Source organism: Schistocerca nitens, chromosome 7 (genome assembly GCF_023898315.1).
Source record: "Schistocerca nitens isolate TAMUIC-IGC-003100 chromosome 7, iqSchNite1.1, whole genome shotgun sequence".
Lineage (NCBI taxonomy): Eukaryota > Metazoa > Arthropoda > Insecta > Orthoptera > Acrididae > Schistocerca > Schistocerca nitens.
In genome coordinates, this window is record NC_064620.1 from 226,328,130 (window position 1) to 226,341,832 (window position 13,703).

Below are 13,703 nucleotides of genomic sequence, written 5' to 3' on the forward strand. Positions count from 1 at the left end.
AAAACACATGCAACTGAAATATTTTAGACCCTGTAGCTACAAACAGGCCTGACCTTATCAACAGTGTCAGTATAGAAACAGGGATTAGCGATCACAATACCATCACAGTTATGATGGTTACTAAAGCAAATAAATCTGTCAAGAATGCCAGGGGAGTGTTTGTGCTAGAAAAGAGCAGATACGCATATAACAGCATCCCAATAAGACCATTAACAGACATCATTTAGCACCAACATGACTGACATAGAGATATTATGGGCCACATGTTTAAACTGATTGTAAGTTGCATTCTGGAGATGAATGATCCAAGTAAGTGGATTCAAGGACGGAACAGACCTATCGTGGTTTAACAGCAAAATTTGAAAAAGATTAGAAAGCAAAGGCTCTTGCATTCTCAGTTGGAAAAAGAATGTACAAATGTTGACAGGCAAAAGTTAGTAGAAATCTGTGCTTCTGTAAAAAGATCTATGTGAGAATCATATAACAATTACCACCGCTACCATATTTTGGCAAAACATCTGGCCAAGAAACCAAGAAAGTTCTGATCATACATAAAATCATTAAGTGGGTTGAAGGTTTCTATCCAGTCACTTGTCGACCAGTCTGGGATGGCAATACAACAGAAGACAGCAAAAGAAAAGCTGAAGTTTTAAATTTCATGTTTAAGAAATCATTCATGCAAGAGGATCATACAAACATACTGCCATCTGTCATACAGACTACTACATAGGGGACATAGAAAATGGTGTCCATGGCATAGAGAAGCAACTGAAAGAGTTGAAAATTTAGAAGTCACCAGGTCCAGGCAGAATCCCAACTCAGTTTCACACAAGAGTATTCTGAGGCACTGGCCCCTTATTTAGCCTGCATTTATCACAAATCTCTTGCTTACTGAAAAGTTCCAAGCAAATGGAAAAACGCACAAGTAACTCCTGCATATAAGAAAGGTAAAAGAACTGACATGCACAATTACAGACCAATATCCTTACATCGGTTAGCTACAGAATTCGTGAATGGAGTCTGAGTTTGAAAGTAATAAATTCCTCGAGACAGAAAAGCTTCTGCTGACAAATCAGCACTGATTTAGAAAGCATCGTTCACACAAAACTCAGCTTGCCTGTTTCGCTCATGAAATCCTACAAACAATGGATGGAAGGCAACAGGCAGATTCCATATTTCTAGATTTCCAGAAGGCACTGGATGCAGTGCCCCACTGCAGACTGTTGACGTAGGTCTGAGCATATGGTTTAGGTTCCCAGATATGTAAGTCGTTCAAAGACTTTTTAAGTAAGAGAATCCAAATCCAGCACATTGTCATCAATGGAGAGTGTTCATCAGAGACAAGGATATTGGCAGGAGTGCTCCAAGGAAGTGTGACAGGACCACTTTTATCCTCTATGTACATAAATGACCTGACAGACAGGGTGAGCAGCAATTAACAGCTGTTGGCTGATGACAATTTGGTGTATGGGAAGGTGTCATCATTGAGTGATAATAATAATATACAAGATGGCATAGAAAAAAAACTGAGTTGGTGTGATGAATGGCAGCTTGCTGAAAACAGAAAAATGCAAGTTAATGTGGATGAGTAGGGAAAACATCCCTATGATGTTGAAATTTAGCATTAGTACAGTGCAGCTTGACAGTCACTTTAATTAAATAAATAGGCATAACATTGCAAAGCAATGTGAAATGGAATGAGTACAGTAGGTCAATGATAGGGAATGTGAATGCTAAACTTTGTTTTATTGGAAGAAGTTTCAGAAATTGTGGCCCATTTGTAACAGAGACCAGGTACAGAATGCTAATGGGACCCATTCTGAAGTATTTTTCAAGTGTTTGAAATCCCCACCAGGTTGGATTAAAACAAGACATTGAAGCAATTCCGAGGTGAGCTGCAATTTGTAACCGGTAGGTTTGATCAGCATGCAAGTATTAAGGAGATGGTTCGTGAACTCAAATGGGAATTCCTGGAGGGAAGACAATGCTCTTTTTGCAAGGCACTGTGTCAAATTTAGAGAACAAGCATTTAAGGCTGACTGCAGAACAAATCTAGTCGTGCCAATGTAAATTTCGCTTAAGGACTATGAAGACACGAAGTGAGAAATTACGGCTTGTATGAAGGCTTTTGGATAGTTTGTGACTTCAATGTTCAATTCAGGTGCACACTAACTTACACATGAAAAACAAAAACAAAAAAAAAGGAACAGAAACTGTCTCGTAAAAGTTGATGTCCAAAAAATAACTGAATTAGCTTGGAGCCCCCAGCTCTACTGTGCAGATTATCAATGAATTGATGTTCCAGTTAGCAGCACTCTACCAAGGGCCACAGTGAATGGTTAGATTTTTTTTTTTTAATTCAATCTGGCTGCATCTAAGTCTAGCAGCCAACCACTCACTCATTGCATTCAGCCCAAAATTGTCAACTAAGGAAAAGGAAATCACATTTAAGAGCAGGCAGGAACTACCCCCATAATGAGAGTTTGCTACACTCAAGGATTAAAATATATTTAAAAAAAAAATTATTTCCTGTTCTTCACGCAGTAACAAGTTTATGAATTGCTAATGAATATTAATATGTCAATGCGCGACCTTAAATAAACACAGGCAGTATCTCACACATTCCAAAATCACAAAACTGCTTAAAATTCAAAAAAGAATTCCTCAGTTGCAAAATGCAAAAATTACAAAAAACCACACTCGCTAAGATCAGCAGTGAAATTACAGAGTTCTGATTGTTCCCTGGTGAAAAACCTTGTTTTATAACCACACACACAGACGTTTTTTTATAAGCCCATGTTTAGACACTTAAGAAAATTTTAACACTTTTGCAAAACTGCACATGCAAAATTCACGGCAAGGACTGTCTTCGAATACTGCCAGAATTAGATTATTCAACTTCTAGTGCTGCAAAAATCAGAGTCCACACCAAGATGGCTGTTGAGTATTTATATCCTTGCACTGTAATATGAATCAAAACATTTACTTACTTCCTTCCAGAATATACGAAAACTATAAATATATCACTATACACATATATTATACATGAATTTGCATGCAAATTCTCTCAGCTTTCCGTTGCTGCTGTCAGTTTTTTCATTACACTCACTAGTTTTCTCCTAAATTCTAATTCTATTATGGAAAGCATTATTTGTCGCTATATTGTCATTAACAGATATAAACAATTAATGGTAACGTTACTCATACTTCCATAACTGTGTTTATTTTATAATACAGGCGCAACTGTCAACACATAATTAATTTCATAGCTAAAATTCATTATTTTACCATGCAGAATACACATCCCAGCCTTCATTTCAAACTGGTAATTTTTATAACAATTCTGTTTTGATTCTTAGGTAGATCTCTACGAGACCTATTCATATAGATACTTAGTTTAGAAAAATCGGTAAAGGTGTCATCAAGTTATTAATTTGTTGTTGTTGTTGTTGTTGTTGTGGTCTTCAGTTCTGAGACTGGTTTGATGCAGCTCTCCATGCTACCCTATCCTGTGCAAGCTTCTTCATCTCCCAGTACCTACTGCAGCCTACATCCTTCTGAATCTGCTTAGTGTATTCATATCTTGGTTTCCCTCTACGATTTTTACCTCCACGCTGCCCTCCAGTACCAAATTGGTGATCCCTTGATGCCTCAGAACATGTCCTACCAACCGATCACTTCTTCTAGTTAAGTTGTGCCAAAACTCCTCTTCTCCCCAATTCTATTCAATACTTCCTCATTAGTTATGTAATCTACCCATCTAATCTTCAGCATTCTTCTGTAGCACCACATTTCGAAAGCTTCTAGTCTCTTCTTGTCTAAACTATTTATTGTCCATGTTTCACTTCCGTACATGGCTGCACTCCATACAAATACTTTCAGAAACGATTTCCTGACACTTAAATCAATACTCGATGTTAACAAATTTCTCTTCTTGAGAAACGCTTTCCTTGCCATTGCCAGTCTACATTTTATATCCTCTCTACTTCGACCATCATCAGTTGTTTTGCTCCCCAAATAGCAAAACTCCTTTACTACTTTAAGTGCCTCATTTCCTAATCTAATTCCCTCAGCATCACCTGACTTAATTCGACTACATTCCATTATCCTCGTTTTTCTTTTGTTGATGTTCATCTTATATCCTCCTTTCAAGACGCTATCCATTCCGTTCAACTGCTCTTCCAAGTCCTTTGCTGTCTCTGACAGAATTACAATGTCATCGGCGAACCTCATAGTTTTTATGTCTTCTCCATGGATTTTAATACCTACTCTGAACTTTTCTTTTGTTTCCTTCACTGCTTGCTCAATACACAGATTGAATAGCATCGAGGAGAGGCTACAGCCCTGTCTCACTCCCTTCCCAACCACTGCTTCCCTTTCATGTTCCTCGACTCCTTGTAACTGCCATCTGGTTTCTGTTATATATAAAAGTATATACTGTTCACAAAATATTTAACACAAAATAACAACAATGTAGGAACAGATACATTGCTACTTACCATAAAGAAGACATTTCAAAAAAAAAAAAAAAAAAAAAGTTCAAATGTGTGTGAAATCTTATGGGACTTAACTGCTAAGGTCATCAGTCCCTAAGCTTACACACTACTTAACCTAAATTATCTTAAGGACAAGCACACACACCCAAGCCCGAGGGAGGACTCGAACCTCGGCCGGGACCAGCCGCACAGTCCATGACTGCAGCGCCTTAGACTGCTCGGCTAATCCCTTGCGGCTAAGAGAAACTTACATATAGATTTCAGCCACAGACTTCATCACTTAAACACACACACACACACACACACTATATATATATATATATAAAACGAAAGCGCTGGCACGTCGATAGACACACAAACAAACACAAACATACACACAAAATTCAAGCTTTCGCAACAAACTGTTGCCTCATCAGGAAAGAGGGAAGGAGAGGGAAAGACGAAAGGATGTGGGTTTTAAGGGAGAGGGTAAGGAGTCATTCCAATCCCGGGAGCGGAAAGACTTACCTTTTTTCCCCCTAAGGTAAGTCTTTCCGCTCCCGGGATTGGAATGACTCCTTACCCTCTCCCTTAAAACCCACATCCTTTCGTCTTTCCCTCTCCTTCCCTCTTTCCTGATGAGGCAACAGTTTGTTGCGAAAGCTTGAATTTTGTGTGTATGTTTGTGTTGGTTTGTGTGTCTGTCGACCTGCCAGCACTTTCATTTGTTTATATATGAGCCCGAGCGATGGCATATCGAGGTCCTGTTTAGTTAGTAGCACTTTTGGAAAGAATGCACACCATGTTTCACCCATATTGGTCTATTTCTTTGTGTTTGGCATTCATGTGAATCAAGGAAGTTGAATGATTGTCAAAAAAGGACAAAAAAGAATTTCATGTGGTGATTAAACATTACTTTATGAAAGGCAAAACCCCTAAGGAGACTCAAGAGAAGCTTGATAAACATTACGGTGACTCTGCACCTTCGATTAGAACAGTTTATAAGTGGTTTCATATGGCCATATGAGCACAAGGGATGCTGGATGTTCTGGACACCCTGTGGAGGCTACGGCTCCAGAAATCATTGATAAAATCCATGATATGATGATGGATTACAGAAGAGTTAAGGTGCATGGGATTGCTAGTGCTGTGGGCATCTCGAATGAATGGGTACATAATATTTTTACATAAACATCTGGACATGAGAAAGCTATCCACATGATGGGTTCCGCAACTGCTAACGCTAGACCAAAAATGGAATCATGTGAAGTGTTGCAAGGATGGTTTGCAGCTGTTCAGGAAGAATCCGCAGGACTTTAAGCGTTGTTTCGACACTGTGAATGAAACATGGATACATTACGATACTCCTGAGACCAAACAACAATCTAAGCAATGGGTTACTAAGGGAGAATCTGCACAAAAAAAGGTGAAGACTATTCCTTCGGCCGCAAAGGATAATCCTTATCAACTATCTGGAAAAGGGTAAAACTATTACAGGTGAATATTATTCATCTTTATTGGACTGTCTGAAAACCGAACTGCAAGAAAAATGCCAGCGATTGGACCGCATAAAAGTCCTTTTTCATCACGACAACACACCAGCACACACCTCAGATGAGAACCACTTTGTCTCAGAAACTTCAGTATGTGCAAGGGCAAATTAGTTACAAACACTTCAGGAAGAAATCTAGAATTCTTTGGAACAGAATTTGGAGTACACAAACCAATACTGGACTCTGTAATAGATTTCATCTAAAAATCAGAAAAAATATAAACATTCATGAATGATCTGGAAACAAAGCCCATATGCTAATCAATGCACATGCCCTCAAAACTGACAACAACAAGAAAAATTCACAGAAAACAGAATAATTCTGGGAAGATCTGGAAGAAAACACTAACAAAGTGCTGACAATGCACATAAACATATTACTAGCTCATATTAAAGCCCAGATACACAGGAAAAGAAAATTCACAGACACAACAGGAAAACAAATCGCCTACAAGAAGACAAGAAAGAACGGTGAAAATCTGATTAACTTCGGCAGAAATTTTGACCTCAAAATCATGTCAATGCAATTCCAGAAACCACACAAGAACCTACGGGTTTGGAAATCCTCCAACTACACCCTAGAGAACTTCAGATAGATTCCACATGATGTCCACGAAAAATGCAAGAGAGATTATAAATGTATGAACAAGAAAAGGATTTTTTTAATCTGATCATCACCTACTACAAATCAAAGCGAAATTTTGCTCCCAACGGACAAACAAAAGAACCCACACAGCTTCCTAAGTTGACCCACAGCACCAACAATAAAACAAGAAAGAAATAACATAAAAATTAAGAAAATCAGGGTGACGACTGGACAGGACTGTCAGAAAAAATGGAAGAACTAATAAAACTGGAGCAACCACTGAGAAAAGAAGAATACAAATGGTGGAAGACTACATGTGACAGAGCCGTACAAGACAGAATACAAGCCTGGAAATAAATTAACAGCCATATGACATTGGGAAAATGAGAAGAATTCAACAACATACAGGAAACCTCTTCGAACATAATTCACAGAGAAAATAGAGATTGCAGAATCAATAAGCTTAGAGAGATAGGAGAGAACTTCAACACGAACAACAAATGAAGTTTTTACAGAACCTTCAGAGAAAATATGAAGGGGTATCAACCACCTGTCTAAATAATTCAAATAATCTGATGTTGGGGGCAAGGGCCCAGATGGTATAGGTTGCGAAACAGCCAATGAAATAGAGCTTCTTGTGTTCACTATCGTGTTCCATTACTGGTGGTCACCTCTGCTCTCAGCCATTGTCTGATAGGGGCCATTCATTCAGTTACACATCCGAGTGGTGGTCATGTCCACATAAAAAGTGTGCATTATTTACAGCAGGACTGGTATCTCACAACCATCCCCTTCCTGTGAACAACTGGATCCCTACTAATCATTGCTGACATGACCTCCTTACATAACACTATCACCTGTGACCATGCTCCCACCACTATCTAATACTATCTCCTCCCAACATCCTGCTGACTCCACACCCAGCACCTGCTCCCTATATGTCTCACAAACTACATCCTTCCTCATAACTGCTTCAGCGTTGAGAGGAAGGTACAACAAAAAATCCACAGCAAGGCCACGGGCAACAGGATCGCAGCCCCCTATGCCAACCCGTTTATGAGACTTGTATAGAAAACCTTCCTAGTCACCCAAAAACTCAAACCCCTCGTCTTGCTCAGGTTCATCAATAATATCACTATGATCTGGACCTGAGGCCAAAATACACTATTCTCTTTCCTCCACAGCCTCAACACACTCTCTCCCAACCACTTCACCTGGTCCTCCTCAGCCCAGTGTGCCTTCTTTCTGTCTATTAACCACCACATTTCTAAAGGCTCCATAGCTGCCAAAGTTTCCACACCGAAAAGTCTCTCTCATTCAGTCTGTCCAACTGCCCAGTATGTTGAAGGGCCTACTAAGGGCTTCACAGTCACATATTATCCTCCATACTAAGTCTGCAAACGCATTTTCTGTGCAATATCTTCACACATTCCTAATGCTGAGTCCCCTGCCCCCTCCCTCCCAAGGAACAAGCTGCTAGAGAGCACCCATATCTCCCCAATCATCCCACACTCCAACAACTTTACTATATACTTTGAAAGAGCTTCATTTACTACTGGTGATGCCCAGAAATAAGGAAATTCCTACCTACAATCAGCCACACAATCTATACAATATCTGGGCCCTTATACCTCACCACACGAGTCATACTGCCATAGATGACCCAGGCACAAGACCTGTTCTACACACTCACCCAGCACATCCTACCCTAATTCCACCATAGCCATATTCTACCCCACCAGTGGCAGGTTGGTTGGTTGGTTGGTTCATTGGTATGTAGTGAAAGGGGCAAAACTCCATGGTCGTCAGTCTCTTCATCCATTAAGTGGCAAACCAGGAGTGGTAATCAAAGGAAGGAGGCGAAAGGCAAATTCTGGAAAGCCTAAGTGTAACTAACACAATAAAAACAGATAAAATTCCAGAAAAAAGACAACACAGACAAGTAATTAAAAGATCAGTCAAGTCAAGGTGTTCAAACAAGAAATGAAAAAGAATAAAAAGGTAGAAAGGGTACAGGCCAGGCTGGGCCACCCAGCAAGGGCCCTGAGGGACCCCTTGGGGGTGAGGGGGAAGAGAGGAGTGAAGAGGTGTGCCCCACAAACCATTCCCAACCCTTCAGGTAGTTCCTGGGGTCAAAAAACTCTACCTTTTGAGGATGAATAGAAACCACATTCATGGGCATAACATAACACCAGGTCAGACATTGTATGCTAGCCCCAGAGATAGCACGTCAGGACGATTAAGATGCTGCCTCAAAGTAGCCAAATTTGGACAGTCTATGAGTAAGTGAGCCACCGCCAGGTGGCTCTACATTGGGACTGATGGGGATCTTCATTTCAGAGAATGTGGCCATGGGCCAGTCAAGTGTGACCAATGTGGAGTCTACAGAGGACAATGGATTCCCTGCTACAAGCACCCAGAGAAGACTACCATGTGGTCAGGGTCTCATTAAGTGTTCTCAGTTTGTTGGGTGAGATCAGGGCAGACCAATCTGTGTTCCAGACTTTCAGCAATCTACGGCATATGAACAACTGAAGGTCCGGTTCAGGGATGCCCATATCCTCAATTGGCATCCTGTGGCCTGTTTAGCCAACCAGTCAGCTCATTCATATCCCAAAATCCCAACATGACTGCAGGTCCAAACAAAAATAACAGGCCACCCAGTTTGATGGAGGTCAGACACAAGATCCTTGTGGGTGAGGAGAGTAGCACTGGGTCTATAGCCTGAAGGCGGCCAAGGGTGGGGGGGGGGGGGGGGGTCAGTACAGATTAAGATACTGTTGCCAGTGCAAGAATGAACATGGCTAAGGGTAAATTTAATGGCTATCAATTCAGCAGTGCAGACATTGCAGCCGTCTGGCAGAGAGTGGATTCACGCACTGTGCATGTGTGAACATGAAGGCCATTCATCCATCAACTGTTGATCCCTTTGTAAAAACTACTTCTGAACCTGGATACTTCTCAAAGACAGCCAAGAACAGGTAGCAAAAAATCATGGGGTTGACAGAATGTTTTGGACCTTGGGAGACTTTGAGACAAATTGAGGTCATGGCACACATCAGGAGGGTAAATGCGATGTCTCCCTGACCACAGGTGACAGTGAAGGAAGTTGCAGTTCCGAACAGAGACAATGGAGTCATGCAGCAACAGTAAACCTAGTTCTTGGTCACTGTTGCGTGAGGTGGAGCTCCCTACCAGGGAAAAGGACACAGTATTTGGGATATTCAGGGAAACTAAAAACGTGTATAGCATAACTTGGCAGCTGTTGTCGTCACCTGATAGAAAATGGAGGGACTCCAGTCTTGACTAGTAGGCCCTTCAGAGGGCTAGTTTGGAAGGCTCCTGTCTTAAGTCGGGTCCCACAATGATGAAAGGAGTCCAGTATCCGCAATGGTGAGGCTGATGCAGAACCGTATGCAACACTCCCATAGTCTCAATCAGGACGTTGTAGAGATGCAAAAGGCTGCACCCCAGCTGGTGTTACTGAGGCAGCAAAGTATATTGAGCTGTCGCCAGCACAGGTGGGAAAGCCACGTCAGCCAGAAATTGGAGACTAGTCCCAGAAAGCTGAGCGTACAGTGGTAGGGACAACTATGAAAGCAGTAATATTGTATTACAGCTCTGATGCACAGAATTTTACGTGTACCTGACCATCAATTGGCTGTATAGAGCAGAGTTGATGACCTAGTGGTGGAATATACAACATTCTCAACCTAAAAGGTTGTTTCGCAACTCATGTAAGATCCTCATCCCCTCTGCAGCTGCTCTTTCATGCTTCTGTTTTTGTGCATACCAGACACTTCCATCAACCTTGGACTTCCCATCCCTGCATTTTTGCAGTTAATTGTTATGTTCTTAATGATTTCATCTGTAATATGGTATTTTAATTGGTTGAGAGACAGATATTTAATGCAGCTCATATCAAATTCGGGTTGGAATGTGCAATCAGCACAAGAGTTGGCAAAGCCAATGGAAGTGAAAGTAGCTGTTAGTGGAGATGCTATGTCTGCTGCCAGAATTGTGAATACTGAAGTTAACCAAGGGGACCCCCCCCCCTGGCCCCCCTCCCCTCTGGCCAACTACTCTACTGAAAGAGGCTGCTCCACACAAGTGATGTGTGTACTTATGCCTTCTTAGTGATGGACAGTACTCACAACTAAAAAAAAGTTATAAAATAACATGTCAAATATAAAGATACAGATACTGTGCTGAGGTTTCAGGGACGGCATGCCTCTCCTGGCGTAGCATAACACATTACTCTTGTGAAGTGATATATTGCACAAGCACTTTTCTAGCCGACAAATGGTGATCTCCACTGCAAAAAGTTTATTTCCTTAATAAATTACATAATCTATTGTTTGGATGTATGTTTTATTTATGTGCAAGTGCCATAAAATGGATGGATGCACTGTATTTGCAAGTCATGAAAGTGTTAAACATCATACCATGTTTGCCGCACCTGCCAGTCAGGTGGTTTATTCCATATCATCGGGTCCTGCCTTGGAGATACGGTGCAAGACATGGAGGAAGAGCAATTGTGACAATGCCTATGATGTCAGGAGGACAAGAGAAAACTTGTTATACATCCTCTCAATTAGTGCCTGTTAAATGAGACTGACTGACTGTGAATTAGTCCTCATCAATGTAATTGTGATGTTCCGAATATTGAAGCAATTGGACATCGGATTTTTACTCTCAAATTACAGCAGTAACTGCAGCAGTTCAAGAAACAAATTTTAATCAGAAGAAGTTAGCACATATGCTAAAACAGTAAGGTGAGCATGATTGAATAACTGGAAGTCTTAGCTCCAGGTCAGATATTACTTGGCCACTCGATACCACCACAGTAAAGAAACAGCAGAAAATTGTACAGCATTGGACAGCAGTTGCAGCAACTTCACAAGTTTTTTTTTGGATTGCCAGCCTGCCCTGGAGATGTGCAGACTTCTGAAGAATAGTTATATTAATAATGAATGCACAATGAGAAAGACTAAAGCTGAAATTTCACCAGAAAATTTTTAGTTGAGATATGTAATGTTGAAAGTGGACATGTGATGCAGTTGTTGGATGTGTTAATGAAAAAAAAAAATATGAATCATTAAATCTACTGTAATACTGCAAGTTATTCATAGTAATATGATGTAGCAATTCTGGGTATTACAGCAACAAAGTCTGAGAGAGAACAATGGTCACACAAAGGTAAAGGACTTCACTATTGCATGAAAGCTAACACTATGCACTACACTGACTAAATTTGTTAGCGTTTATGTAATTTGTCCCAGCAAACAATGTATTTCTCCACAACAAATATGTTTGCTTGGTTGCTTGTATTTTTTGAGTTTGTAGTCAAGTTAGAAAACTGATTTCACCTCATTTTCACAATCAGCTTGCATGTGCACCACCTAAATATCCATGAACTCTCCAGGCACGTTTGTGGAAAGCACTTAAAACTTCTATTGTAAACTCACAAATAATGAACACCTAAACAAAGTCAAAATGCAAGTTATAAAACCTGACATAATGATCAGATGTGTATCTAAATGACAGAACAAATTGATTTGATGAGATTTGATTTTCAGTGTGATTTAACATCAGGTATGTTTACTGTAATCACTAATATGGTTTATTTCATTCTCGCGAAACACAACTTGCATCAAAAAAGTAAAACTGAAATAAAATTAGGGTGAGATGTGCAAGTAAATTTAAAATGAGTGATTTTAGGTCAACATTTGTAAGGAAATACAGTACAAGAAAAAACTATATTTCTGTACCTTGCAAAAGAGAAGAAGACTGTCAACAATGTGGGTGCGGTTCATCTGCGCAGCGTTGAACTCCCGGTACGGGTGGTCGTCCCTCAGCAGGATGTGCAGCGCCCGCAGCAGGAGGCCAAGTGCCCCTGCAGGGCCCCACGCTGCCCATGCACCCGCCACAGCCCGCAGCACAAATGAGTTGACAACAACCGCGTCTGTGTTTGCCAGGACCGTCACTCGTGTTGGCCCATTCGCAGCACTGGTATAACCCAGCACAGGTTTGTCACAGCATGCATCCAGGACAGCCTGCACAGTACAGAGGACCCTGCTTTATAGTGAAGGGATGTATTTAATGCAAATCAAAGCCAATTCAGTACCGTGAACTCATTATTGTAAAACAGTTTTGTGCATCAGTCACTTATTTACTTTTTCACTATGTGTTTTGATGATTCACACCATCATCTTTACATGGAGAGTTTTGTAGTTACAGTCTTGATACTTATGTGAAGCACATATGTCTTTTCACACAGCAGGCCAAGTGTAAAGCAGGTTACATTTCATTTTTTGAAAAGAATTATAATAAACAAATATGCTGCATACTGCTATTTGTTGCACTTGCTCTACAATGTACATTATGTTCACACTCTGTTCAGCAATGTCTTGAATCTGGTTTATGTTCCTGCTGACCACACAATGCTTCAACTGTGTGTTCCACAAAATTCAACTTCCACTTTTTCTCATGAGCGTCATACGAACACACTGCACTGTGTTGTTAAATTCAAATTACGCTCAAAAATTTTGCAACATCATGAAGAAACACATCGGATTGGTCACCAGTATGTCAGTTCCACAGCAGCCATCCAATAGTGTGTGAGGTAGTATGAGAACAAAGCAGACATTCAGTCAACATGGGCACAAAAGGCATAATTGTGTTCCCGCTTGGAAAACCAGCAAAACTTTTAAAATGGGCAGTGGAGGAAGGATCTTTCGTTTCTATAGATTGTGTGCTGCTATTTTACAACCTAAATGTGGCTGCAGAGAAACTGACAGAACAAAAATTGAAGACAAAGACTGTGCATGTAATTCGAAAGCTGTTGGTGAAGGAAGGTGAAATAATCGAACCAGGGTATGTAACTTACTTAATTAATGTTGTAGTGTGGTGCCTTTTTTTATCTGTGGTTGAATTTCATATTTTCATTGTTTTATATGCCTAATACTTGTTACACTATCAGTATTATTGGAAATTATTTGTTGTGGGAGCAAGGAAATCAGTGTTGTGAATGAGTAGCGCAGTGACACAATTTAAACAATAACAACAACAAAAGCATCATTGTGTCAGC

General features: G+C 40.5%; 1 protein-coding gene across 1 annotated transcript in view; it reads right to left on the bottom strand.

Annotated features, from left to right (window-relative positions):
* Positions 1-13,703, bottom strand: part of LOC126194954 (lysosomal-trafficking regulator) — a 304,398-nt gene that overhangs the window by 240,866 nt on the left and 49,829 nt on the right. Inside the window, exon 7 of the mRNA XM_049933343.1 lies at positions 12,385-12,669. Coding sequence (XP_049789300.1) covers positions 12,385-12,669 — 285 coding nt within the window. The remainder of the gene's footprint in view (positions 1-12,384; positions 12,670-13,703) is intronic.